The following is a 27,765-nucleotide window of genomic DNA, read 5'->3' as shown; positions in this document are numbered from 1 at the left end:
AGCATCCTCAACCTTCTCCAGCTGGCGCCAGGAGTGGGCGGGGCGCGCGACAAGAGCCCCGCCCCAAATCCAAGCCGCTCCCTGTGGTGTACAGGTGTTGGGGCGGCAACCCAACTCCTCCTCCCCCCCCCCTTTTCAGTCTCCCCCCGCACCCTCCGGATTAGGCGAGCAGCAGGTACATGGCGCCCACTACAAAACAACATCTGGATTGGTCCGTCTGGAAAGAGGCACTTTGGGTATGCTCAGAGATACTACCCTCCTCATTTCCCCCCTCAATCATAGGCGATACCATTCCTGTCTCAAAATTATTATTTGTATCATCGCTCATCTTTGTGGCTGTTACTGTCGGTATTACTATTATTTCCTGTTTTAGTTCTGGGGTTTCCCTTCTGTTCTTCCCTCTCTCTCCACGGGCTCGTAATCCTGCATTTGTGTTATTTTTCTACGGTAGCTCGCCGTCCTACGCAAGGCTCCTTCTCTATGGAAACCAAGCAGAGTCAAGCGGGCAAAAGGCATGAAAGGCGCGCACAAAATGCACACACACACACAAACGCGCACACACAACAGAGACGTAGTTCTCCACCATCACTACTACCTCCTTCCCCTCTGCGGCCCCCACCCCACCCCACAAATCAATCCGAGCCCCCTCCCCTTCGCCCCTTTGTGCTGAACCCTGCAGCAGCTGGAAGAAAGACCGACATGCACACACGCACACACGCCGACACACACACACACAAGCCATTTTGCTTGGCGGAGGAAAGGGCGGGTGAGATAGCGAGAGCTTTCCAAGCCCCTTCTGGTGAAGGGTGGGTGGGTGGGGTGCAGGTGGCCATTCTTGGAGTCCAAGCAGAGATCTCCACCACCCACCCCCTTTCACACGTTTCTCTCTCCCTTGGCTTTTTTTTGTATGTGTGTATGTGCGTTAAAGCTGCTTGATTTGCTCTTCTCCAAAGAGAGAAGTGGTGGGCGAACTAACCTTTAAGGCAAGGGGGGGGGGAACCAACAACAGCCCGCTCCTCTTTTAATGAAACGCCCCCTCCCCAATAATTCAGGCTCAGAAGGGCATGGGGAAAATGCTACTCTGCCCCCTCCAGCAACCAGAGAGGTGAGAAGATTGGGGAAAGGGGTCCACGCTGGGGAAACACCCCCCCCTCCTCCTGTTTCCCAGTTGGGGTGCATCGCAGATGTTGGGCAGGTATGTTGCATTCATTCACGCCTTCTTTCATTCATTCATTCTTCCTTTCCCCTCCTCTCTCTTTCCCTTTATCCAACTGCCATTGCATGTTTCCCACCCTGGGTGCTCCTGGGGTTCTGCGCCTCACTTCCAGACAAAGGGATGGACTTGATTTGGTGATGCTTCTGGTGGCTGGGAGCACCCCAGGGGGAAAAAACCAAAAAAAACCACAAGGCACGCACCCCACCCCCCTCTTCACAATTGCCTCTGCTGTGGGGCCGTTCCATTAACCCATAGCAACAGCCATGTTCCTGGAGGCTCGGAGAATTCATCTGGAGACAGACGGAGCCACAACGGAGCACGCTTCCATTTTTTCCATGCCTGGTTTATCTGGCCCCATGTAGCATTTGGGTTAATTGAGGGGGGGGGGGTGTTGGGCAGGGTGGGGGTGGGGGATGATTTGAAAACCACCCTCTTATTTCAGCGTGATGGAATGTCAAGACCATCAATCATTCATCGATCCTCTCAACAGTTGCCACTCAAAGGCAGAGGAGGGGTGGAGGGGAGGCAGGAAGAGAAGGCAGGGCATTTAACCCTGGAAAAAAATGGAAAAAATCTTTGCTCTCTCTTGACCACTTGCTATTTTTTTTTTTAAGCAGCTGCCCACACACACAAATTTGGAAATCCTGTGCCTTGGAACTCGTTTCTACGGAACATGGCAGTCATGCTTTTTTTTTTGGTTAAAGTTTTCCAAAAGGCACTGGACAGAGCAAATGCAGAGCAGTCTAGTGTGATCCCTCAGCTGTGATGGTTAAATGGATCCTGCATGTATAGAAGCAATATATCAGTGAGTACAGGTGGTAGGAAGAGGGCACATGGCTCAGCCTTTCTTTGTCCAACAGCTCCCATTGCAAACGAGATGCCAATATTGGAGATAAATTACTAAAATTAGAGATTCTCCCCACATCGTTCTCTTCCTGCAACCATTGTTATGGATTATTATTATTATTATTATTTTTAGCGTGGGAGCTGCTTCACTTGTCTTTGTATGGACCCTAGAGGAAAATTGGTAATATTTTACAGAGGTGAACATGGAGAGCTGAATCGTGTCTACTGTCTTGTGTCTCCTATAACTAAACATCAGTTGAAACTCTGGCAGGTTAACATAAATAATTAAAAAGGAAATTAAGAATCGATGGGCTGCTTTCTTGTCTCACCAAGTTTCAACCGAGAATCGGGATGGGCAAGAGGCTGTTGTTTTTTCCCAAACAAGAATATATATATCTCTGGTCACTTTCAGAGTCTTCAATCTTTCACTGCTGATTCGGCATTCATTTCTGTAGAGAAACAGACATCACCAACATCTGTATCATGCGTATTCTGTGTATATGAATACGTATACAAACTTAACTTTTTTAAAGGAGGAATTCAATTCTCCCTAAAGCTTTGGCGAGATCGCGGCTTGGGACTCAAAACACACGGTTTAGATGCACCAGATGCTAAGCGATCCTCCAGCTCAACAAGATGTCAGATTGGAGGATCAGAAAGATTCCCTCTTGGAGGATTGCTAGAATTGCTATGGCCAAATAGAGTAGAGCGGTCTCGGCCCACCAGTTCCCATCTGTCAAACTGTCATCACCATTCCAGACAAGTGGCACTGTGTGCGATAAGTACTGTAGTCCAACTGTTCTAGGGGACACCGCATGTCCAGGGAGGCCTTGATTACGACCACAATTGGGTTGAGAATTTCTGTTGCTAAGCAGGGGAGTTGTCGAGCGAGTTGCACCTGAGTTTATGACTTTTTCTGCCACGGTTGTTAAGCGAATCACGCAGTTGTTAAGCGAATCCAGGTTCCCCTATTGACTTTGATTATCAAAGGTGGGCTGGGAAAATTGCAAATGACAATCATGTGACCCTGGGGGATGCTGCAATATCATGCATAAATGCTGGTTGACAAGTAGCTGAATTTTGATCACAGGATAATGGAGATGCTGTGATATGTAAGAACTGGTCATAAATCGCTTTTTTCCAGGGCCGTTATAACTTTGGATGCTCGCTCAATGAATGTTTGTAAGTTGAGGACTACCTGTAGAAGGCTGGAATAAATAATCCCAAATCGGATGGGACAATGCTGATCAGGCTTGGCCTGCAGCCAGCTTTGTTGGTCAGTTGGACTTCTTGCCTCTTGGGGATCTCGGCCCCGGAAAGGATACATGTAGGATAATACACACTCCCTTATCCCATCTTCGTGCCACATTTTAACAGGAGCAGGAAAGGTCTTCTAGTATGTAAGGAGATCTGGTTATGGAATGTGCTTGCAAATAGACATTTGGGTTTTGTCCAATGAATAGAGTTTATGTTTCTTGTCCAATCTTCCAGTGGCGAAACAACACGTGAAAACCACGTGGCTTGTAGATGCAATCTGTGGGCACTAGGATTTGAAACGAGCATGGCTGGTGTTTGGAAAACTCATTTCCAAAAGTGCCTGCCCACAAGAATATGTAGAGCAGAGGGAATTTAAAAAAAAAGAGCAGAGAAGAGCAACAAAGATGATTAGGGGATTGGAGGATAAAACATTTGAAGAACTGTTGCAGCTATTGGATCATCATTATTAGATTAGATTAGAATACTTTATTATCTTCTTTTAATGACCCCATAATCCCTTGCAGGGTGGAGTCTGGGCAACTGAATGGAGCTGAGTGTTTAATGGCCGGATGCCCTTCCTGTCACCAATGCGGAGTTATATTCAGCACATATATTCTCAAAGTGCCCAGAGAGAGAATTATCAGCCTCTACCTAGGTTCGAACTCACAGCCTCCTGATTGTTAGGCCAGAGCTCCACCTCTAGGTCACCGTGCCACTTGGTTGCAGCTATTGGATGTGCCTAGTTTAATGAAAAGAAGGAATAGGGGAGACATGATAGCAGTGTTTTGATATCTCAGGGGCTGCCACACAGATGAGGGAGTCAAGCTATTCTCCAAAGCTCCTGAGGGCAGGACAAGAAGCAATGGGTGAAAACTAATCAAGGAGAGAAGCAACCTAGAACTAAGGAGACATTTCCTGACAGTGAGAACAATTAATCAGTGGAACAAGTTGCCTCCAGAAATTGTAAATGCTCCAACACTGGAAGTTTTTAAAAAGATGTTGGATTACCATTTGTTTGAAGGGGTGTAGGGTTTCCAGTCTAGGCAGAGTTGGACTAGAAGACCTCCAAGGTCCCTTCCAACTCTGTTATTCTTTTAAAGTCAAGTTGAGAGAACCTCTTCCTCCATGTTTCTTTTACGGGCAGTCCTCGACTTATGACAGACTCCAAAAAGGGAACTTGTGACCCAATTCTCCATTCCTATCTCTTCTCCTGCAGTCACTTGATTCCATTTTGGGTGGCCAGCAACTGAGCCTCACAGTCACTGAGTGTGATTTACGTTTTTTTCTGGAAACTGGTGTTTACTTCCGGATTTTGGCAAAAACTGCCCTATGGTGACCAATGGGTTTTGCTTAACGACCACAGTGTTTGCTTTATGACTGTGGCATTTGCTTAATGATCACTGGGAAAAAAAGTTTGTAAAATCGGATCAGGTCACATGGTGACCTGTTTTACAACCCTTACAAAACAACTTCCCTTTTACAACGCTGTAATACCTTAATTCAGGGTAGAGTCGGGGTGACAGGATGGAGCTGAGCATTTACTGACCGGATGCCTTTCCTGATGACACGCGAAGTTCGCAGCGGATATTTTTTCTTTGCGCCCTGAGAGAGAAACATCTCCCAACCTTCCAAGTGGGAGGTGAGCATCTTCACCACTAGGCCACTAAGCTACTCTTTCCAACCATTACTTATAACCTTAATTATGGGGCTTAATTATGAACACAGCTCGACTACCTGTATATGTGCATCCTTTGAACAGCACCTGTAAAAAAGGGCAGCAGGGCTTCAGTTGCAATCATTATCTTTTGTTTTATGGACATTTTCTTCCCATAAAAGCTTGTCTCCGCTCCCTAGAAACTTCAAAGACATTTTTCTCCCCTCTCCCCACTTTGCAGTGAATGCACACACAATTTTTTGAAGCCTCTTGTGGATAGAAATTGAAGATCTGTAAAAAGGCGTTGTAGGACAGGAGGATAATATACTGTGGTATGTTGATTTGGGCCTTTGTAGAACTGGCTCTGTCACCTCCCATTGTAGCCGTTTCTTCCATCTTTAACTATATATCTTGTCTCCTAACAGAAGCTGAGTTGGGGCTTTCGTTCCCACGCCCTGCCCATCCGTTCCTATAAATCCCACTACTGACACCATGATCTCTGCTAAGGAGAAGGCAAAAGCTCCGAAAGACAGCATGACGCTTCTTCCCTGCTTCTACTTTGTTGAGGTAAGGACAACAAAAATAATGGTTTCCTTATCCGCCACGCCCTGCCTCAAGAACTGGAGGAAGATCAGGTGACTCAAAGGTTTAAGCTGGGCGTCCTAGTTTAAGGCTGAATAAAGGTAAAGGTTTTCCTCACACAGGTGTGCTACTCGTTTCTGGCTCTAGGGGGCGGTGCTCGTCTCCGTTACAAAGCTGAAGAGGCAGCGCTGTCCAAAGATGTCTCCGTGGTCATGTGGCCCGCATGGCTAAATGCCGAAGGAACATTGTTACCTTCCCACCAAAGTGGTCCCTATTTTTCTACTTGCATTTTTACATGCTTTCGAACTGTTAGGTTGGCAGAAGCTGGGACAAGTTACAGGAGCTCACTCTGTTATGCAGCGCTAGGGATTCGAACCGCCAAACTGCCGACCTTTCTGGACGACAAGCTCAGTGCCTTAGCCACTGAGCCACTGTGTCCCCTTAAGGCTGAATATTGAACCCCAATTTCCCTTTAGCTCCCAGATGTGGTGGCTCATTAAGCACAGACTTTATTCTTCCACTTTTTTGCCCCGGCTCAATCTCTTTGCTTACTTCCGGCCTCCAGTTGCCCATTGTCGCTTCCTCCATCGTGACTCTCTACTTCCTGGAGCTGACAGACCTCTTCAGGCCAGCCAAGGTGGGCTTCCAGTGTTACGACCGAGCCCTTTCCATGCCCTACGTGGAAAGCAATGAAGAAATGATTCCTTTGCTGATGCTGCTAAGCTTGGCATTTGCAGCTCCTGCAGCTTCTGTGAGTATTATTTGTTTGTTTATATCCTGCCTTAGTTATTTGTGTAAGTAACTCAAGGTGGTGAACATGCCTAATGCTCCTTCCTCGTATTTTCCCAGCAACAACACTGTGAGGTGGGTTGGACTGAGAGAGAGTGAGTGGCCCAAAGTTTGATGCCTAACTCTGTAGAGCAGGGTCCCAACCACCGGTCCGCGGACCGGTACCGGTCCGGAACAAGTCCTACGGGTCGCTGGTTGCTTGGCGCGCCATCTTTTTGATGAAAAAGTGCTTCCGGTGAGGTTTTCCGGTAGAAAGCTCACCGGAAGCACTTTTCATCAAAAAGATGGCGGCGCTAGCGCTTCGTGAGCTTTTCCGGTAGAAAGCCATTTCTACCCGGAAAAGCTCATCGAAGCGTACGCCGCCATCTTTTTGATGAAAAAGTGCTTCCGTGAGGTCACCGGAAGCACTTTTCATCAAAAGATGGCGGCGCCCAGCTGATGCTGGTACCGGGCCGCGGTGCCCAGCTGATACCGGTACCGGGCCGCGGCATAAAAACGGTTGGGGATCACTGCTGTAGAGCTCACAGTCTCCTAGTGATTGGCTCAAAGTCACGCAGCCGGTTTTCACGCCTAAGCGGGGAACTTGAACTCACAGTCTCTTGGTTTCTAGGCTAGCAGCTTAGCTGCTAGACCAAACTGGTTCTTGGGCCATGGTACATTTCTCTACTATTGTTGCATGTATTGGATTTGTAACCTGCTTTTATCTTGTACAACTGAAGATACTATACATAAGGCTCTCTCTTCCTGTTTTTTGCACCACTATCATGCCGAGTGGGTTAGGTTGAGAGGGAGGGGCCTAGTCCAAAGGCCCCAGTTGACTTCCATACCTCAGGGGGAATCCTTGGCAATTTTAAGACGTGTGGAGAACTTTAAGAATTCTGAGAATTCCCAGAATTCTCCCGCAAGCATGTTGACTGGAGAATTCTGGGAGTTGAAGTCCACACATCTTAAAGTTGCCAAGATTGAGAAACACTGGCCTAAGTGCCTTAACCTCTACTCCACACTGGCTCTCGGTTCAGATTTTTCATCCTGTTTGGTCATATCCAAAATGGCAGTTCTCTGGGGTGTCTACAGTAGAGGAAGGGATTCAAGATGGCGTCTGAACCTTTGTGATCAAAGTCCCACTTTCTCACCCTGAAGAAGACCGACTGAATCATTAAACAGCTGTCTTTCCCCCCCATACAGTTCCCTCAGGAACACAAGGCAACCTACTCCAACAGGGACCTTCCACATGGTTTGGGACTACAATTCCTAGTCACCATCTGGGAGTTAAAGACCCAAGGCATCTGGTAGAGAGCCTGGCTGGAGGAAGGTGACATACGGATTCTGCTGGATTGATTCCCAAGCCCCATTAATCCCACCGTTTCCAACAGTGACCGGCAAATGCTCACCAGATGGGCTTGAAAGCAAGAACCCTCTGCTTAGTTTTTCTGTCTAATTTGGCCCTCCGAGTTGGATTGCTGGTCCATTTGGTCCACCGGGAGAGGCTGTCAGGCAGATCCTAAAGATCAGAAACGAGGGTTGTGCAGCACTTCAGATTAAATAGGCAACACGGGATTGAGAGCATCCATGGGCCCATCTAATTCCTTATGCTGACTGGGGAATTCTGGGAGTTAAAGGAGAGGGGGGGGGAGAGAGAGAGAGTGTGTGTGTGTGTGTGTGTGTGTGTGTCCAGGGCGGGCAGATGGAAGGAAGGAACTGGCGTCTGACGCTGCTGCTTTGCTTGGCAGATCATGGTGGGCGAAGGCATCGTGTATTGCTTGCAGTCCAAGATGAAGGGCCGTAGCAACACTGAAGGCAGCATAAATGCCGGCGGTTGCAATTTCAACTCTTTTCTCCGCAGGACAGTCCGGTTTGTCGGTAAGCCTATTTCCACCCTTCCTCTTTTTGGAATCAAATGCCCTAATGCCGTCACAACCACACCGTAGAAGCTGGCATCTTCACTTTCTTGACCACCCCAATGTCTCTAGTTTAATAGCTTAAGCTTAGGTCCTCCCTCAGCTACATACAGGCAATCCTCAACTTGCAACCGTGATTGGGACTGGAAATTCTACGTGTGGTTTAACAACCTTTTTGCTGTGGCTGCTAAGTGAATCATGCAGTCATTAAGTGAATCCATCTTCTCCCATTGAGTGCTTGTCAGAAGTCTCCTGGGAAGGTGAAAATTGAGATCACATGACCCCAATATCAATTAATCAGTGGGACAACTTGCCTCCAGAAGTTGTGAATGCTCCAACACTGGAAGTTTTTAAGAAGAGATTGGACAACCATTTGTCTGAAATGGTGTAGGGTTTCCTGCCTAAGCAGGGGGTTGGACTAGAAGACCTCCAAGGTCCCTTCCAACTCTGTTATTTCTATTCTATTCTATTCTATTCTATTCTATTCTATTCTATTCTATTCTATTCTATGCAATTGTCATAAATACATACCGATTGCCAAGTGCCCAAATTTTGATCACATAACTGTGGGGGTGTTGCAATGGTCATAAGTGTGAGGACAGATTGTAAGTCACCTTTTCCAGTGCTGTTGTAACCTTGAATGACCGTAAATTGAGGACTACCTGTATCCCCGTGTCTGAGAGACAAAGTGTTGGCATACCAAGATATGACTGCAAAGTTTTTTCCCCACTGCAGATTCCAAATGGGAAAAAAGAGAGAGAGATAAAAATAGAAAACGAATTCAAAGGGTCTAACATTGCTGTTTCGAATCAACATTGTTGATTGGAAACACTCCTCTTTGCTTGTTGTCATAGAAAAGCAGTGGATTCTTTTCTCAGTCAGATTGAGAATCACTGTGTCTTGGATCATCAAATAAATTATTTCATTAATGATTTGGTCATCAATAAAGCACCTTTTATAACAAAACTCCCCCATTCCAGTAGGCCATTTCGCCCATCAGTTTTCTCTCTTATTTTTTCATTCCTAGTCCACTGGGAAATCTGCCCTTCCCCCCACCTTTTTTTTTTAAAATAGGCCTTAAAATTTAGAAGAGGTTTCTTGTAAGAAAGAAGAAATCTTGGTAGAAAATTGCTGCCCTTCACTTTGTGTGGTTGGTGAGGGTCGGCTTCTGTTTTTGGAGTTGGAGGCTAGAAGGTACCCTGGGTCAAAGCATCTCTCTGCTTTCTCCACTAAGGGTATGGTAATTGGCAAAGCTAAGAAATTGAAATTGAAAGCTAAGAAGAAACCTTCATATGCTTAAGGTTACTCTTTGTACCAATAGAAAGGGAATATTTGCAGCTCAGGGTTTGAAAAGAGGGGTCCTTGGTGCTCTCTGAGCTTGGTTGTTTTCCTGCAGATGCTTCATTGCCCAAACTAGGTTACATCATCAAGTGCTAGTTGGGATTGGGGTTTGCTCCCAGTTTACATTCTAGTGCAGGGGTGTCAAGCTCTATTTCATTGAGGGCTGCGTCAGGGTTGTGTTTGACCCGGGGGGGGGTGTGTGGCCAGCGGGGCATGACCAGCTTGATGTCACTCATGTTGGGGGTGTCTGTGGTAGCTCGAGCGTTCTGCCAGCGAAAACAAGCTCCCGAGTTCCGTTTTCGGCTGCAATGGCCTCCTGCAACCTTCTGCCAGTGAAAACGGAGCTTGGGTGGGCCGCGTATTTGCTGGCAGAGGCACAGCGGGCTGGTCCTTCGCTGTTTCCAGGGCAGTCCTGCGGGCCAGATCTAAGCACCCTGCAGGCTGGATGCAGCCCACGGGCCTTGAGTTTGACACCCCTGTTCTAGGGACTTGTCCTGTTGGTGTTGGTGAGGTTCTGTGGTTGGCCTGTTTACTGTTAGCTTGTTTGGCAATTCCTTGATTGGGGTATTGTTTACTTCTTGATCGTTAGTTTGATGTTAATCTTGGTGTTAATCTACGCTTATCTAGATGCTGATTGCTGGTGGGGGTGGTATTTTGGCCTTTTTGTTCCCTTTTTTGGCTTGTTGATTGTCTCTTTTGCACAGTATGTACCAAGGACCTCCCCTCTTACTTTCTGTCCTTTCATTCATTCCATTAGTGACTCCCAGGCCCTAACCTTACCCGAATTTGCTCCCCACTTCAGGTGTCCATGTGTTTGGCCTCTGTGCCACAGCCCTGGTGACCGATGTCATCCAATTAGCCACAGGATACCACGCCCCTTTCTTCTTGACCGTCTGTAAGCCCAACTATACTCTCTTAGCTATCTCCTGCGAGTCCAACCCTTACATCACTCAAGACATCTGCTCAGGTCAAGACCAGCACGCCATTCTCTCAGCCAGGTGAGTCCATCTCCTTTTTTGTTTTACATCTGCTCTGAAAACCAGGTTTTGCTGTCAAAGTTCCAGTTATTTCTAATTAAAAGTTGTTACAACTTCCGTTTATATTCCACCCAGAGTCATTCTGGATAGCATGGTGGGCGGCATATAAATTTAATAAATAAATATGTGTCATTCGTTCAGGCTTACCTCAGTTGATCAGTTGCTATCAGAACAATATTGTCCACCACAGTTTCTTAGCAAATTTGCATCAATTTTTGGGGAGAATCTGACAGTCATTTGAAAATTTACTATTAGAATTGTATTGTGTTTCTTTCTTGTACCTTTTTAGAGCCAGGTTTAGCCAACATCTAAGCGATAAGAGGTACTAAGATATTAAAAATAGTTAGGGTTTCTTTCCTAAATAAACATTTTTGAAGCAGGAAACTAGCATTTAGTCCCTTATATAGGAAGTCCTCAACCACAACCACAACCCAAAATTTATGTTGTTAAGTGAAACATTTGTTAAGTGAGTTTTGCCCCATTTTACAACTTTTTTGCCTCAGTTGTTATGTCAGTCATTACAGTTGACAAGCGAGTAGCCTGTTGTTAAGTGAATCTGGCTTCCTTGTGGACTTTGCTTGTCAGAAGGTCACAAAAAGTGAGCACATGATCCTGCGACACTGCAATCGTCATAAATATGAACCAGTTGCCAAGCGTCCAAATTTTGATCACATCTTCATGGGGATGCTGCAAAAGTCGTAACTGTGAAAACGGTCATGTCACTTTTTTCAATGCCATTATAACTTTGAATGGTCACTAAATGAATTGTTGTAAGTCGAAGACTACAGGTATACTAGTTTCTGCTTGCATAGCTGGTTATTATGACTGAGTGCCAGTAGCACAATAATAATCTAATTTGCTAGCTATAGATTTACTGTCTCATTTTGCTGTACTTATAAAGTCGGACATATAGGTAGATTGTTCCTGTTTTCCCCTTTGCTTTTAACTTCCCACTTAATGACCCTCATCTCTTATGGTTATGACAACAGGAACTGCCTGAATTTCTGTCGCTAAGTGAGGCAGTCACATGACATTGTGCTTTATGACTGCATCCCTTAGGGATGATCCCAGTCCCAATTGCTGTCATAACTCAAGGACTACCTAAATGGGTTTAATATTGCTATTTTTTACATGATTCCATATATGTTCTACGAATGTGTGAGTTTTCATTTTTAACATGACAAATATCACTAAATATATAACCCATACCAACAAAAGCTTTTTTAAGAGTCCACCATCATTTTTAAAATTGGGAAGAGGTCTGGAGAGCACAAGGTTTTAAGAAATGCCGAAGTGCTTCTTGCTAAGTGCAGTTCTGGTTGAGCTTGTCAGTGTGTTGTAAAATTAAGATCTCCTGACTGCAAATGGATCACGGATGTTTGTATAATTTCTTTCTCCCTTCCAGGAAAACATTCCCTTCTCAACACGCCACCCTGTCTGCCTTTGCTGCTGTCTACGTATCTGTGAGTTTTACTTGTTAATGTCAATACTGGAAAAAATCAGATTCCTAAAGAATCCTGCATGTCGTAGAATAGAGAAAGTGCTATTTAAGGCAGACAAAGCCTCCAATAGCTGAGATGCAGTTATGTTTTTAATATAACAGAAAGAGAAGACTATAAAAGACATACTGAGGCATAATCATATTAACTGCAATGAACTGTAATTACATTTAAATCTAATGAAATGAAATTTTCATTTTTTTCCCCCTTTGATGCTGCAAACAGAACGCTGCCCCTTTGCCCCTTCCTCAGCATGTCACTGAAAACAAAATCACCCCAAAATCAATATTCAGGTGATCCTGAGGGCACAGATAAACCTCCAAGTGGTCTCAATGACTCTCAGAAAGAGTGCTAACGACCAGATGACTACAAGGAATGTAAATCCTTCCATTCTCTGCCATTCAGTCAGAAATGAAGAAGCTTCTTGGATGAGAAGTGAAATGTCTTCAAGGAAAAATGAAGTCCAGTTGCCGTTTGAAAAAAGTATCTTTGGGCCAACTGTTACCTGGATGACTGAGAATCATAGACAAAATCACCCCAGAAAAACTTGCACAGACCTAGCTTGGTCTTGAGCTCAGAGCTGAGTGTCCAGCTATGTTTCCCATTAGCAAAATTGGGAGGGGGTGGGGGAAGGGGCTGAAACCCACCTGCTTGGGGTTTTACAGGAATCTGCAGGATGCCAATTTGAAAAACTTCTTTTGAAAGAGAAAGGGGAGGGGGGAGGAGCAGGAAGAGGAGCTTATTGAAGGGAAAGTGGATAAAGATAAAACCTGGGAATAGCTTACAATTGGAACTGAAAGAAACTGGAGGGTCGATTTTGATTGCTCAAGAGCAAGCTATTCAAACAAATAGTGTCAAGGCTAGATTTGAAAAAAAACATCAAAACAATTCAAAGTTCAGATTGTGCAAAGAAGCAGAAGAAACACTGGGTCATATACTCAACTCGTGCAAGAAGTTAGCATAAACTGACCACAAGCAACTAGATAACAGTGCTGCCAAAATGATTCACTGAAAGCTAAAAATTATTATGTGCGAGTAATGAAAAATTGGTATTTGGAAAAGTAGTAAAAAATGAGCAGGTTTTTGGTGGGATTTCCAAATAGCAATAGCACACTTATATACTGCTTCAAAGTGCTTTACAGCACTCTGTAAACCAGGGGTGTCAAAATGGTGGCCTGTGGGCCAGATGCGTCACATGCAGGCCACGCCCACACCAGCTCCGCGAAGGGGAAAAACTTCGCGAAACGTCATGTGACAGCAACGTGACACTGCGAGTTTGACGCCCGTGCTCTAAGTAGTTTACAGAGTCAGCATATTGCCCCCAACAATCTGGGTTCTCATTTTACTGACCTCGGAAGAATGGAAGGCTGAGTCATCCTTATAAAGTTTGATTTAACTGTGGTTGAAAAGAAAGTGTGGATAATTGATGTGGCAAAACCTGGGAATAGTAAAATAGAAAACAAAGAATTGGAGAAGATTGTAAAAAAAAATCAAAGGTGGGAAAATTATGGTGTAAACCAGCAGCTGTCAGCACACTGGGTACCATACCCAAAAACCTTAGATAACACTTAGATCTGGGCATTGACAAAACTTCCATCTGTCAATTACAAAAGCCGTTCTGCTTGGATCTGCACATATACTACGCCAATACATTGTTGCAGCCTAGGTTCTTTTATTTGTTTCTCCATCCATCCATCCATTCATCCATCCATCCATTCTGCCACATCCTTTGTTCTCAGGAAGAATGTAATACAAATGAAGGCCAACACCAGCTAAAGTATTGATAGCTGTGACTTCATATTGTTGTGAAAAGATCATAATTGGTTATATTTACATGCTGCTCAATGTCTGTGTGTGATTGGGCTGTACTGAGCAAGTCTATACTGTCTCAATCACAACCCAGTGGAAAGTTCCAGATAATAAGCGATTGGGTTGCTATATAATGTCTCTGTAATGGAATGCATAGACAACCTTAGGGAACGAAGGGAAGAGATGCTGCCTAGGAGACAATTAGACAAGAAAGGCAGGAGTCCACAAATTGTTCAACAGTCAAAGAAAGAAACTTAGGAAGGACACCTCCCCCCAATTGCTCTAGCATTTAAAAGTGGCAGGTGGGAAGTTTGTATTTTCAGGCTTGCAAGAATCTGTTCGTGTAGCCTTACAATAAAGTAGAAGTAGTTCATCTAGTGATGTTCCTTGTCTGGTTTACCCTGGAAAGCTGATTGCCTCTGTTATCATCCACAGATGTATTTCAACTCCATAATCTCAGACAGCACCAAGCTCCTCAAGCCAATCTTGGTGTTTGGTTTCGCCATAGCAGCTGGCATCTGTGGCTTGACGCAGATCACCCAGTACCGCAGCCACCCTATTGATGTTTATGTGGGCTTCTTGATTGGTTCTGGCATTGCTGCTTACCTGGTAAGTGCCTATTGTCAACTTTCTGACTGACGAACCCAACCAAGCAAGCATGAGTGAGACGATTCAATCTCTGAATGCAAAACTTTATTGTGTATATCATTTCGGCACTGATTCAGGGCAAAACCAGATCTAGCTACATCCTGCGCAAACCCACATAATTAAAGAATAGGATTCTCCCTCCCCCTGTTAGTGCAGGTCACATTGTCCAATCGAGCCTCATTATATCGTTTTGAGAAAGTCTTTGGCGTTCGCAGACACCTGCTGGGGTGTCCTTGGCTCTCATGCTCGTCTTCTTGAGGTCTGGAGCTTACATTCCGTCTTCCCCTTCCCTCCCCCTTGGTTCGTTGGCAAGCTGAGAAGCGATAAGGGTTGCAACAGCAAAAGCCTGCTTCAAATCTTGATACCCGTCTTTCCAAGTGCCACGGGAAAAAGGGGCAGAGAGAAGAACGGCTCCTGTTTACTAAAAGTGGTAGACATATCATGTCAGGTAGCCGTGGGAGGGATTCAAATTTTTAAACAACCGGTTCTGTGGGCGTGGCCAGGTGGGCATGGCCAAGTGACTGGGTGGACGTGGCCTCTTTTTTTTTTGCAGCCCCCCCTCCTGTTTTGGGGCCTCCTGGACATCAGGGAAGCCTCTGGGTGGGCATTTTTGCTTCCCTGGGGCCCAGGAAGGCAAAAAAATAGAGTGGGGGGGGGGGGCGCAGCAGTAAGACAGCAAGGGGGATCCTGGCACAGCTGGTCATCAGAACAGCTGATCGTTGGGAGGGGGAAAAAACCTTAAGGAGTGACAGGGTGAGGGAGAACGCAGTCAGCGATGTCAGGCATGTGCACGATGTCGTGCATGCACGATAAGGACTGATTGGGCAGGGAGGGGAGAGGCAGGCGGAGAGGGGAGGGACCAGCCAGGGGCACGATTTGCCAGTTCTCCGAACTGTGCAGAATCATAACAACCGGTTCCATAGAACCGGTCTGAACCGGTAGAATCCCATCCCTGCAGGTAGCCTTTCTCAGGCTGTGCCACTCTGGAAAGCATGGAATGTTTGAAACATTCTCCAGCGCCATAAAAATCCACTTGTGGGTCCATAAGTGAAGGTCCAGTTAAATGGATTTACTGCTAAACGGTCTCTGCACAGGAATCTTCTCAACTAATGGTTAGCACCTGCTTGGAATTAGATAAGGGTGGAATTCAAGGGGAGTTAGACTGCTTAGGGATTCTAGGCTGATCCCTCTTTTAACTCTCCCCTAGGCTCTCCTCCTATATATATATAGTGTTGTGGCCCGTCAGCTGCCAGTAGAGCGAGCTGCAGAGTCAGACGAGGAGGAGGAGGAGCAGGAGGAGGAGGTGGTGGAGGGAGAGCCTGGGCCAGCTTCGGAGCCTTTGGAAGGCTCTGATCAAGAAGCAGCATCACTGGGGCCTTCTGTCCTTCCCCAGGTGGAGAGGCAGTTGTCTCCGGGGCCTGAGCTAAGAGACAGGGAGGAACAGATGGGGCCCATCCCAGATGTGCATATGTGCAGAGGGGAAAAGAGAGGAGAGGAAAGGAAAACAATAAGCCAGTTCTCAGGGAGAGGCAGACACAGACGATAGCCAGCCCCTCCCTGGATGGAAAATAAGTAGGAGGGGTTTGGAGTGGCTGGTAGTCACAGACAACCATTCATTTCTAATATACAGCAAGCAATTCAGATTTCTTGGCTAAACCCAGGTTTGTTGGGACTAATTATGTTTGATTTCTTTGCTTATCCATGTGAAAAAAAGACTGTTACTGCCTGGTTATAAAAGGGGGGTTGTTTTACTCATGAGTAGACATCTTATCACTACTTGCAAAGGCTGGGTCAGAATATATAGTCCCAGAGAGCTATACCAAATATGTTTTACTTATGTAAAATAGGGAACAGGACAATATCTATTTCCATCCTCCTCTGAGCTTTTCCAGATTTTTACCCCATGTTCCTTGCTACACACAGGCCTATCATGCAGTGGGCAACTTCCGGGCACCAATAGAAAAGGCTCCGTCTCATCCTCCTGCCAAGGACGCTCTCCGAGCCCTGACTCAACGTGGCCATGACTCCGTTTATCACCAGAACAAGTCGGTCAGCACCGATGAACTCAACCCCCAGACCCGGCTGGAAGGGATGAACCGGCAAGTGTCACGTGAGAAAAACTCACTGGGGAGCTTGAAACGGGCCAGTGTTGACGTGGACCTTTTGGCACCCCGGAGCCCTATGGGCAAAGAAAACATGGTGACCTTCAGCAACACGTTACCACGGGTCAGCACCCCTTCAATGGATGACCCTGCACGCCGCCATATGACCATCCACGTCCCAGTGGATGCCTCCCGGTCTAAACAGCTGATCACTGAATGGAAACAGAAATCCGTGGAAGGCCGTGGAATGACCTTGGCAGAAGAGGTAGCAAGGCGGGTTGCCTCAGATTCCTTGGCTGGAGAAGAGGAGGATCATATCCCACCTTCCTTGTACCCCACCATCCAGGCGCGAACAGCTGAGCGTGCCTCTATGGGTCCTCGGGTCCTCATCCAGCCAAGACCCAGGGCCACTCAACTGGTCCACATCCCTGAGGAAAGTCAAGCTAACGCCGGTGCTAATATTTCCCCCAAAAGCAGCTCGGCTGTGAGGGCCAAGTGGATGATGATGGCTGAGAAGGGGGCCGCCCAACGGGTGGCCAACCCACCACGCCTCATGCAGGTGATTGCCATGTCCAAGCAACCCGGGATGGTATCGGTGACACCCAAGCATTCAGAGACATCTTCGTCTTCCACCAGTTCTGACTCCTCCCAGTACTGCTCTCCATCAGAAAGAGATAGCTCTAGTGTGGTTACCATCGATGCCCATGCCCCTCACCACCCAGTGGTACATCTGTCTTCTGGAAATGGCCCTTGGGAATGGAAGGCCACCCAGAAAGTTTCGGATAGCCAAGATACTTACGAGCTCAACGAGATGAGCAAAGATTACCATGGGTTCCGGCCTGCCAAAAGCACCGGAGTCTCACCGGGTTCTTCTGTCAGCGACATTGAACAGGAGGAGGCCCGTTATGGCAGTGTGGCCACCATCAACGTGTCAGTGGGTCTGGGAGGGAGTGCATCGTTGATTTCAGCAGAAACCAGCCCAGGAGAAAGCCTTCTGGGGGCCTCCAGCCGGGAATCCACGCTGCGGAGAAAACCAGCTAGCTTAACGGTGGGGGAAAAAGACGGGCAAGCGGAAGAGATGGAAAACTATTATAAGAAGATGCAAGCCAACCGGGGATTTAAGGAATAATCCCATCACCTACCTCTGGTCACTGCTACCTTGGACTAAACTATGATTAAAATTGTGACTTTTTTCAAGCAAGTGTTGGATTTCAGATGGTGGGGACTTCATAAGGATTATATTCAAAAAACAAGGTAAAATCATCTGTTTTACCTGGTACAACAGTAATTTGAAGGACTGAATATACATAATGGTGAAGTAAAGAGACTCCAAAATGGCCCAAACTTCACATGGAAGACATTCACATGGAAGACATTTTTGAAACAGAGAAGTTTTGGATCAAATCACCTTTGGGATTATTTTATCTTCTACTACGCTAGGAATGGATACTGTTGAAGAATTCTTGGCTGGATTTTCCAGAGGACTTAAACAAAAACACAAATGTGGGTGGTATTAAAATAATCATAGATTATTCATAAGTAGTGATTGTAAAGATAACAAGAGTGAGAAGGTGAGAATGGAACAATCCAGTCTGGATTTATTTGGAGTGTCCTCCTGAGCAGTGCCGCTTGGATATAAGCCAGCCTTTCCCAACCTGATGCCTTTCAGATTGGATGGCTTCCCAAACCTGTCCTTTGCTGAACCCTTGCTTGGGAAGCCTGAGGTCAAATCCCCCCCCCCCCCCAGATATATGTGTATGGGGAGGTTGTAGTACTAAAGATGGGGCAAAGCGTTATAAAGGGGTGGGAGAATCTACTTCGAAAAGGTCAATCTTCTGAGATGTTTTGGAGCCGTGTTTCTCAAACCTGGCAACTTGAGATAGGTGGACGTCAATTCCCAGAATTCCCCATCTTTGAATACATGGGGAAGATAGGTGGACTTCAACCCCCATGAATTCTGGGAGTTGAAGTCACACTTTTTAAAAATATATATACATAAATTGATTTTTTTCAAATAGAAACAATAATAAAAGAATACAAACTAAACCCAGAAAGGAAAAGAGAAATAAGAAACAGAATAAGAAGTGGAAAAGAAGAAAAAAAGGAAAGAGGAAAAAATAAGAAAAAGAGAAAATATTTAAAGAAGTGATCTTTGATTGTTCATCATAACATGTACAAACTTAGTAATTCTTCACCTCTTATAAGGTATATGCAAGTATCTCTTCTTTCCATAGCCAATCCCTTACTCATACTCAAATCTATAAATTAACATTTCAGTCCTTGTAGCAACAAAAAGTTCATAAAGGGTTTTTTATAGAAAAATGTCTTAGTTTAACCTTGGTCAAACATACCAACTTCGTATTCCTTTGCTTGTAGCAATCTTGAATTCATTCAGATATTGTCGTAGGGTGTCATCTTTCTTCAGTTTTCCCATCTCAAAGGCTCTTTTGAAGCTTTAGCAAACCTCTTTTGCAGTAAGGACATTCTTTTGGTGTGTCATTTGTATTTATTTACACAGTATCTGAATGAATTCAAGATTGCTAGAAGTAAAAAGAGTACATGGTTGGTTTCTTTGACCAGGATTAAAATAAAACATATATTTTCACTTTAACTGTCATCTCCATCTTATAATCCATATCCAATATTTCCTGGAGTAATTCAGATGTCATGCAATTTTCTGCCATTTGTCTTAGTGACAACTTAAGCCTGTCTCTGAGAGATCAAACTTGGAGGAAACTGTCACTGCAATAGCAGTAGCACTTAGACTTATATACCATTTCACAGTGCTTTATACAGCACTCTCTAAGCGGTTTACAGAGTCAGCCTATTGCCCCCAACAATTTGCATCCTCATTTTACCAACCTCATTCCTCACTCAGAAGTCAAAGTCTACACATCTTGCCAAGTTTGAGAAATACTGCTTTAGAGAGAGTTTTTTTTTCATTCCAGACTAAACTGGAAATCTGTAAATATCAAAAGTGCTTGAAAGTGGAAAGAGAAGAGGATGGAAGTAAAACAGGAAGTTGTCACAAGAATTTTGGAGAATGTAATTTGGCTGTATTTGTCCTTCGGTTATACACAAGAATAGGTCATATACCAGGCAGTGGAAATAGTCCCTAAGTACAGTCATGGTAAATTAGATAACTCTTAGAGAGTGAGTTTAAGAATATTGCCCATCACTATAAGTATTTTCTGAAGCCCACTGAGCTTACAATACAATATTTGCTTAGCTTCAAAGAACCACAGAGAAATGTGTATAGTTCGTTGGGACAGAAGGAAATATTCCCCGAATGCAGTATCCATTTTAGGATCGTTCCTCCATTCCATAGCACCTGAGATATTGAGAGATGTTAAATGTAGTCATGGAGTTTACACATTTAACTTGAAGTATAATTGTCAAGAACAATTTTTCTCAACCTTAGGAACACGAAGATAAGTGGACTTCAACTCCCAGAATTCTCCATGCTGGCTGGAGAATTCTGGGAGTTGAAGTCCACTTATCCTCACGTTGCTAAGTTTGAGAGACTGGTCAAGAGGCTGAATTCTTCGCACAAAGCCTTACAGGCACTTAAAGGATCTAATGCCATGATGTCAGTAAAGTTAGAAATATAAATCGTGTTGGACAGCCGTGAAATTTTAGACCTCATTTACATTTGAAGATGCATTTCTTAAAAATGATAGTTATGTCACAGAATTTAGTGGGGAGTTTTGGATCTTTCTTACTGCATCTTCATTATTTTGAGGATGGAATGAGGAACATGATCAGGGTTTCTTCAAAGCAGGGATGGAAACAATGTAAAACAGCAGTTGTCCAATACCTAAAATGCTGTTCCTTAGACTGTAGGGCGACCCTTTACTCCATAGTTCTGAAGGCAGGATGAAAGTTAATGAATGGATATCAATTAACTATTAGAGAAACTTCCTAACAGCAGGAAATGTGCTCAGCAGCAGAACTGCCTGCCTGTCTTGTGAGGAAACTTTTCTTGCAGGAAGTATATAATGGAAAGTGCCCCTTATTAGAGCGAAATGAATTTATTCGTGCAGAACATTGAATAGAGTTTTGGGTCCCAACTTTCTGTATTTAATGCATTTTAAGGTTCTAACCATGTTCAAACCAAATGTGAGATGAGGGCTTATTTCAGTATTACCGAGATGTTGAAATAGCCTTCCACACAGACCACTTTTGAGAGTGGCTTGCATTCAGAGAATCACAAATGAATGAGGAAAAATGGTGCCCTGATATCTGCATACATTTAGCAAGATTAATCTATACTGAAGGAGGGCTAGTGGGATTCAGGGGTTTTTTCTTTGCCTAATCACCCCCTTTCAGATATGTCTTCTTCATGAGTCTCAGTAGAAGAGTCGACTCAAACCAAGATCCAAGATGGCAGCTTCTATCTTCCTGAGGATTTGCTCACATTTTCCATTGGTGTGATGATGCCTTGAGGGAATTCAGTTTATCTCCATAGCAACCGTGACAGGTAAAGGTTCTTTTAAGGGAATGTTGGCATGAATCAAAGGGTTTGTCTAGAAAGAGGGCATATATATAACCATATAACCGTATGGTTTGGTGGGTGGGTTTGAGGGGAATAAGCCTTCCATTGAGGACATAAGAATGCTTAGATAGTGGTGTTCCTTAATGAAAGGGGAAGCATGAGGGAACAAGGTTGAGTTAAAAGTTGATGGTGTTTTCGGGTTTCACCAATACATATCCTTGGTTTCTCCATGCCAGGATGTATTAAGATATTACAAAAGCCAGCTGTAAGCCAGGTACCTAAAAGCTGTCAATGAAATATGTTTGGAACCCTGTTATTTCAATTAAAATTTGTAACTATGATTCCCCTCCAAAGTTGTAAGTGTGTGCTTGGGCACTGAAAAATAATAATGAATAAAGAACCCATGTAGCAGTTGTCAGGGTTCCAAGGAATACATCCATAACAAACAGAATTCTGAAGCAAGTAGATTCCTCAAAGAATTGGTTTATTGGACATATCATATTGGCATAAGCTGGTGAAAACCGACTCTGAATATCTCCACGGTTTTCATCTAATTAAAAGTAAAAATTTCTCCTCTTTCCCAAACAACCAGTCACATGGTCCAATCAAGGTCCCGCCCGGTTGTCAGGTGACATTGCTCCTCTCTCTGGCCACCTGTGGGAATGTCCTTGGTTCCCAGGCGAAAATATTTTGACTACAAACCCCCACGATCGCTATTTCCCCCTCCCTTTCCCTCAACTCCAGTGTGGCAACACCGATGTCTCAAAATGGCCTCAGTCAGATCAGCTTCAGGGTTGACTGCAGTGTCTGCTGATCCTGGATTAAGAAGGATCTGGGCGATGCAAGCGTGGCAACGGCTGGAAGTTTGAGGACCAGTTGTAAGTCTGTTCAGTACCATCATAACTTTGAACAATTGCTGAATAGATGATCGTAATTTGAGGACTGCCTGTAGGTCAGATCAGGACAATAGTCCTTCTCATCCAGGTGAGAACAAACCTAGAACTTTCCTGACAGTGAGAACAGTTAATCAGTGGAAATACTTGCCAGCACAAGTTGTTGGTGCTCCAATATTGATGGTTTTTAAGAAGAGGTTGGACAACCATTTGTCTGAAATGATATAGGGTCTCCTGCTTGAGCAGAGGATTGGACTAGAAGAACTCTAAGGTCCCTTCCAACTCTTTTGAGTGGAAACAAATCAACCCACCTCCAGCTCTATTGTAATGTTTCTCTACCTTAGCAGAAGGAACAGAAAATAAGAGGCTATGCTGGCTGGGGAATTTTGGGAGTTGAAGTCCATCCATCTTGACGTTGCCAAGGTTGAAAACCACTGCTCTGTAGCATCTTAATTTCTGTTCCTTGCTCCAGGCTTTGTTGCCAAGGATATTAACAATCCTTTATTGGCTTCTTCTTGGCAGCCTACTTGACTTGCCAGATGGTGGTGGAATACATGTTTCTCCTTTGGAAATATCAACAGAAGTGAAAACGTTAAGACCTAGCTGGAGCTTTCTAGGATGCACTGCTGTGCAGTTATACCCGTCTGACTAAACATTAGGGGAGGAAAGAGAAAGGATGCTATGAAATCCCACTGGATCTGACAGACAATGTTAGCACTGACACTGCAGCTGGTTCCTGCCACCACCAATCTTGGCATCTGCTATTTCGGTCTCTGGCGGGTTTTTTATGAGAGATGTCAGGCTTTGAGACTTGAAATGGGGGCCCGGTATCCATAATGAAACAAGTAAGGAAACAAGGCCAATCAATCTTTTTGGTAGCATAATACAGAGGTGGTTTTTTTTTTTCAAACTTCGAGTTTAAAAAGTACCCAAAACTTCTGATCAAGAGGCAAAGTTCTAATTGTAGAAAAAGGCCTGTATTCATCCTGATGAACCCAGTCAAATTCTGCAGGAATTCTGCAATAGATGGAGCAGATCTGGTGCAGCCATTCCTATTTTGATGCAAGAGGAAAGCCCTTTCAGTGTTCTGCAATGTCTTCATCACAACATGATTGATGACTTCTATCATCCCTCTTACAGAGAGCTTGCAAAATTGACCATCATGGTGAAAGCAGATGAATTCTTGGATAGACAAAGGATATCCAACACAATGGCTTGAGATATATAAATTTTCCAGGAGGTGGAATCTGATCTGCTTTGGAAGCAATGGAATCACTCAACCTAGGCCTCAGGCTGTCCTAGCTATCCAATTTATTACTTCTTTATTTATAAAATATATAAGCTGCCCCTCTTACCTCAAGGTAACTCAATTGAAAAATCCTATCATACAGAAATCAATTTATTTTGATCCTGTCTTGATTTTTATAAATAACTCACGGTGATAAACGTACATAATACTCCTCTCTCCTGTTTTCCCCATAACATCAATCCTGTGAGATGGGTTGGGCTGAGACAGAGTGACTGGCCTAAGTTCACCCACCTAATATTTATGCCCAAGGCAGAACTAGAACTCAGTCTCCTGATGATAGGCCAAGTCACCCAGGAGGCTTTCATGCCTAAGACAGCACTAGAACTCAGTCTCTTGGTTTCTAGCTTGGTGCCTTAACCACTGGACCAAACTGCCTCTTGTAAATCACACAGAGAGACTTCAAGTAGACTTCCTCAAGTGTGGAAATCATAGAGTTGGTGTTGGGTGACAAAAAATGTCAGGAAGCCACTAGCATCTTTTCCAACTAACACAAGTCTCTAATGCTGAGATCTGCAGCTCCCAAGAGCTTATGCCTTTTAATAAAATATGTTAATCGGAAATAGTGCCACCTGGCTTTTGTTGTCTCTCAAGGGGACTGTCTTTTAAAGTATTCCCTAATTATTTGTCAAATTATTTCTCAAAGCAAATGTTTGGGATTAATTGCTCATATCCAAATAGATCAACAAAGCCTAAACTTGAGTTCTGCAACACGTGTGTGTTCACCTAAAACAGAGTTATCACCGAATTGTCTAAAATACTGTATTTTCCACACAGCTGGGCCCCAGGAATGCCTTCCATGGGGGAAGACTCTTATAATTTCAGAAACAAAATACTGACAGTGGTAGACCTGGGTGAAAAAAGAAACTCCTTGTTTAAAGACACAGCCTGCAGCAAAATATTTTCACATCAGGTCCTTGTAGTATTACCGCATTTGCCGGCGTATAAGACGACTTTTTGCCCGAAAAACATGCTCCAAGTGGGGGGTCGCCTTATACGCCGGTATATCCACTGCCGGCTTTCGGATGCTTGTTGGACGCAGCGAAGGCGCCTCTGGCTTCCCGGATCCCTGCGTCGCTTCCGCTTCATCCCGTCGCCTCGCTCCGCCCGAGGCTGCAGCCTTCCTGCTCTTCCCATGGCCCCTGGCACTCCGCCCTGCCGCTGCAGCCCCCGGGATTTCTGGAGGGCGTTTCCGGTGGTGGTGGGGGGTCGTCTTATACGCCGGGTCATCTTATACGCCGGCAATACGGTACATTGGGCACACGGTGGATTGATGTGCAAATACAGGTTCTCCTTGACTTACTTTCATTCATTCAGCAACCATTTAAAGTTATAATGGCACTGAAAAAAGTGAGCTGAGCCAAGACTGGTTTCTCACACTTATGACTGTTGCTGCATCCCCATGGCCTCGTGTCCAAAATTCAGGAGCTTGGCAACCGGTATGTATTTATGACGGTTGCAGAGTCCCAGAATCATGTGATCACTATTTGCAACCTTCCCAGCCGACTTCAGACAAGCAAAGTCAATGGAGGAAGCTGGGTTCACTCACAACTGGTTTACCTAACAATTACAGTGATTTGCATCAACAAGCATGGCAAAAATGCTGTAAAATCAGGCACCACTTAACAACTGCCCTGCTTAGCAATGGAAACTCTGGTCCCCATTATAGTTGCAAGTTGAGGACTGCCTGTACACTAGGCAATTCATAAGCTAAGTTACTATCAGTTTGGTGGATAATTATATGTCCCTCTAGCCCTCCCTTTCCTGTTTCCATAGAGACTAACAAGCAGCCAGCTTGCACTGCTTCCTATTTACTCAGAGTTGCAGAGACATAAATAACTTCTCAGCTGTGTTTTCTCCCTACACACACACAAACCACAAAAGCTACTTCCAGCCCAGTCCCAGCCCTAAAGAGCAAGGTTGTTAAGCATCCAGTAGCTGGAATATTAGTTCAACTTTTGCTTATACTAATGCATCCTTCCCCATTTCTCTCGTTCTCAGTTTTACAACTTTGTGACAGGTTACATCTAGTTTTGGGGTGGCATGGTGGCTCAGTGGTTATGATATTGGGCTAGTCGGCTGGAAAGCCAATATCCCATATTTGAGACCCAAGCACCACGCAATAGGATGAGCTCCTATTCTCTCGCCCAGGCTCCTGCCAACCTAGCAGTTCAAAAATGTGCAAATGCAACTAGATAAATAGGTACTACTTTGGTGGGAAAGTAACAGAGCTCCGTGATGTCATGTTGGCCACATGACTGTGGAAATGTCTTCACACAGTGCTGGTTCAATGGCCTTGAAACGGAGATTAGCACTGCCAACAACTAACAGATTAAAACCTGCAGGGGCCCCTTTACCTTTTTTACATCTCGTTTTGGGCTAGCAATTGGTATTTATTGTGCATCTCTGAAAAACTAAGCATGAGCATCTAATAAAGCAGGCTGGGATGAGGTGAGAAAGGATGTATTTGATTTAAGCTGTTGCAAACAGGAGTAGTGTGTATGTTTTGAAGCATATTTTCCCCTTTAAATCGGATGTCCTCAACATTTAATAAATGTCTGATATTTCAAAAATTTAATTGTGACAAAACATGCCTGGGTTTGTGTGCGTATGCACGCATGAATACATATGTACATGTTTAGACTAAGAAACCCAATGTAAATGTTATTCATGATGCTACGATATGCATTACTGAATGCACTGCAATTATCTCTCTAAGTTTTAAGTGCGCATAGGATTGGGCCATTAATATCTGCAGACAAGGTTAGTTGAAAGAATAGTACACAATTCATGGCATGACTGATGACCGAGTACATCAAGTCCTGGCAACTGAGATAAATTTAAAGGTCCTGCAAATGTTATACCATGGTTGAACATGGCTGTAAGACATGGATTGTTCTCAGACAGAGGCACAGGCAGGGAAAAGGCGGCTTGCAACATGAGACTGGTCTCCATTTCAAGGCTTCAAGGTTTGCGAAGCTGCCATTTGCTGACCAAATCGCATCTTCTTCCCTTTTTGGACACCACACACACACACAAATTGTGTCAGGAATATGCTATAGCTTTAACAAGCTTGGCTGCCTTTTATTAGAAGGAACCACTGTAGCGAAATTATCTTGAACAGAAACCCAGAGTTCCTTCCCTTCCACTCTTTTTTAACTTTTAAAAAGTACTCAGCCGTTACACTGTATTAGTATGTCTTCTTGCACTCGAGGAAAGGAACATGGTGGATTGGTGAATGGGGTGGGGTGGGGTAGGAATTTGGTCCAGCTTCTCTTAAGGGCAAGGAAACATTTTAATTTGAATGGTAGTGGAGAATAGCGCACAGAAGCAAGCTAAAAACAGGGAACCGGAAGCAAGAAGGAAGAAAGCAGCTCTAGAGATTGATGCAGAATTACTCTGCTTCTATTCCTCACCAAGTTATTTGCATTTCACTTATATTTCTCTGGAAGAAATTTAAACAATAATCTTAAAGACTCAATTCAACTCTTTAGAATGGGCAAGGGATAAAAATGAGGCAAAAAAGACATACTGGCTAATTTGTAGCATAGGTCTTTTGTGGAACAAGCATTTTCTTCTTGGAGAGCACTCTAATTAAACCTCTTTCAAATGTGGGAAAGAGGGATCTTCTGGACAAATTATTTCCTCTTATGACTGTAGTGCATGTCTGGGTAGTCCACACACCCTATCACGAGGCACTTGTAAGTGCCACAAGTGCCGGGTTCACAGGGACTCATGATGATGCATTTTACCCCTCCATTGGCTCAAACTGATCATCTCCTACAGTATTACCACTGATAATGAACTTGTTGACTTGCAAAGCATCCCTGGCAGAACTAGTGTATGTGATATCTTTCAATAGTCTTTTGGCCACCATTAATTTTTCTATGTGCCCTTAAGAATTAGAAGTATCATCTAATCAAACTCTCCAATCCATACCTGTCTTTGAAGGGACTTCGTGCACATTTCAAACATGTTGTTAGTTGTGAAGTAATGTCCGACCCATTGGGACCCCCTGGACAATGTTCCTCCAGGCCTTCCTGTCCTCTACCATCCTCCAGAGTCCATTTAAGCTCACACCTACTGCTTCAGTGACTCCATCCAGCCACCTCATTCTCTGCCGTCCTCTTCTTCTATTGTCCTCAATCTTCCCCAGCATTAGGCTCTTCTCCAGTGAGTCCTTCCTTCTCATTAGGGGGCCAAAGTATTTGAGTTTCAACTTCAGGATCTGGCCTTCTAAAGAGCAGTCAGGGTTGATCTCCTCTAGGACTGACCGGTTCGATCGCCTTGCAGTCCAAGGTTCTCGCAGGAGTCTTCTCCTCCGGCACCAGAGTTCAAATTTTTGGTGCTCAGCCTTTCTTTGAGTCCAACTTTCACAGCCATACATTGCAAC

The 27,765-nt window shown here is 44.6% G+C and overlaps 1 protein-coding gene across 2 annotated transcripts; it reads left to right on the top strand.

The window, feature by feature from the left end:
• Positions 1-79: 79 nt before the first annotated feature.
• PLPPR3 (phospholipid phosphatase related 3) lies at positions 80-18,766 on the top strand. 2 transcript variants are annotated; one of them, XM_087952582.1, is made up of 8 exons: positions 80-236; positions 5,399-5,540; positions 6,121-6,306; positions 8,075-8,204; positions 10,386-10,581; positions 12,026-12,083; positions 14,364-14,537; positions 16,500-18,258. In XM_087952582.1, the coding sequence occupies exons 2-8, from the start codon at positions 5,466-5,468 to the stop codon at positions 17,805-17,807; spliced, it is 2,127 nt and encodes a 708-aa protein (XP_087808708.1). In that variant the 5' UTR covers positions 80-236; positions 5,399-5,465; the 3' UTR covers positions 17,808-18,258. The 2 variants fall into 2 exon arrangements, with proteins under 2 accessions (XP_087808708.1, XP_087808709.1); XM_087952583.1 differs by lacking the exon at positions 80-236 and adding an exon at positions 935-1,195 and having other exon boundaries at positions 16,500-18,766.
• Positions 18,767-27,765: the final 8,999 nt, after the last annotated feature.

The sequence above is a fragment of the Notechis scutatus genome, chromosome 1, assembly GCF_049901735.1.
Source record: "Notechis scutatus isolate UNSWTSFEM ecotype Mainland chromosome 1, rNotScu1.2, whole genome shotgun sequence".
NCBI lineage: Eukaryota > Metazoa > Chordata > Lepidosauria > Squamata > Elapidae > Notechis > Notechis scutatus.
The sequence above is the reverse complement of the archived record's forward strand: the minus strand, read 5'-3'. Positions and strand labels throughout refer to the sequence as shown.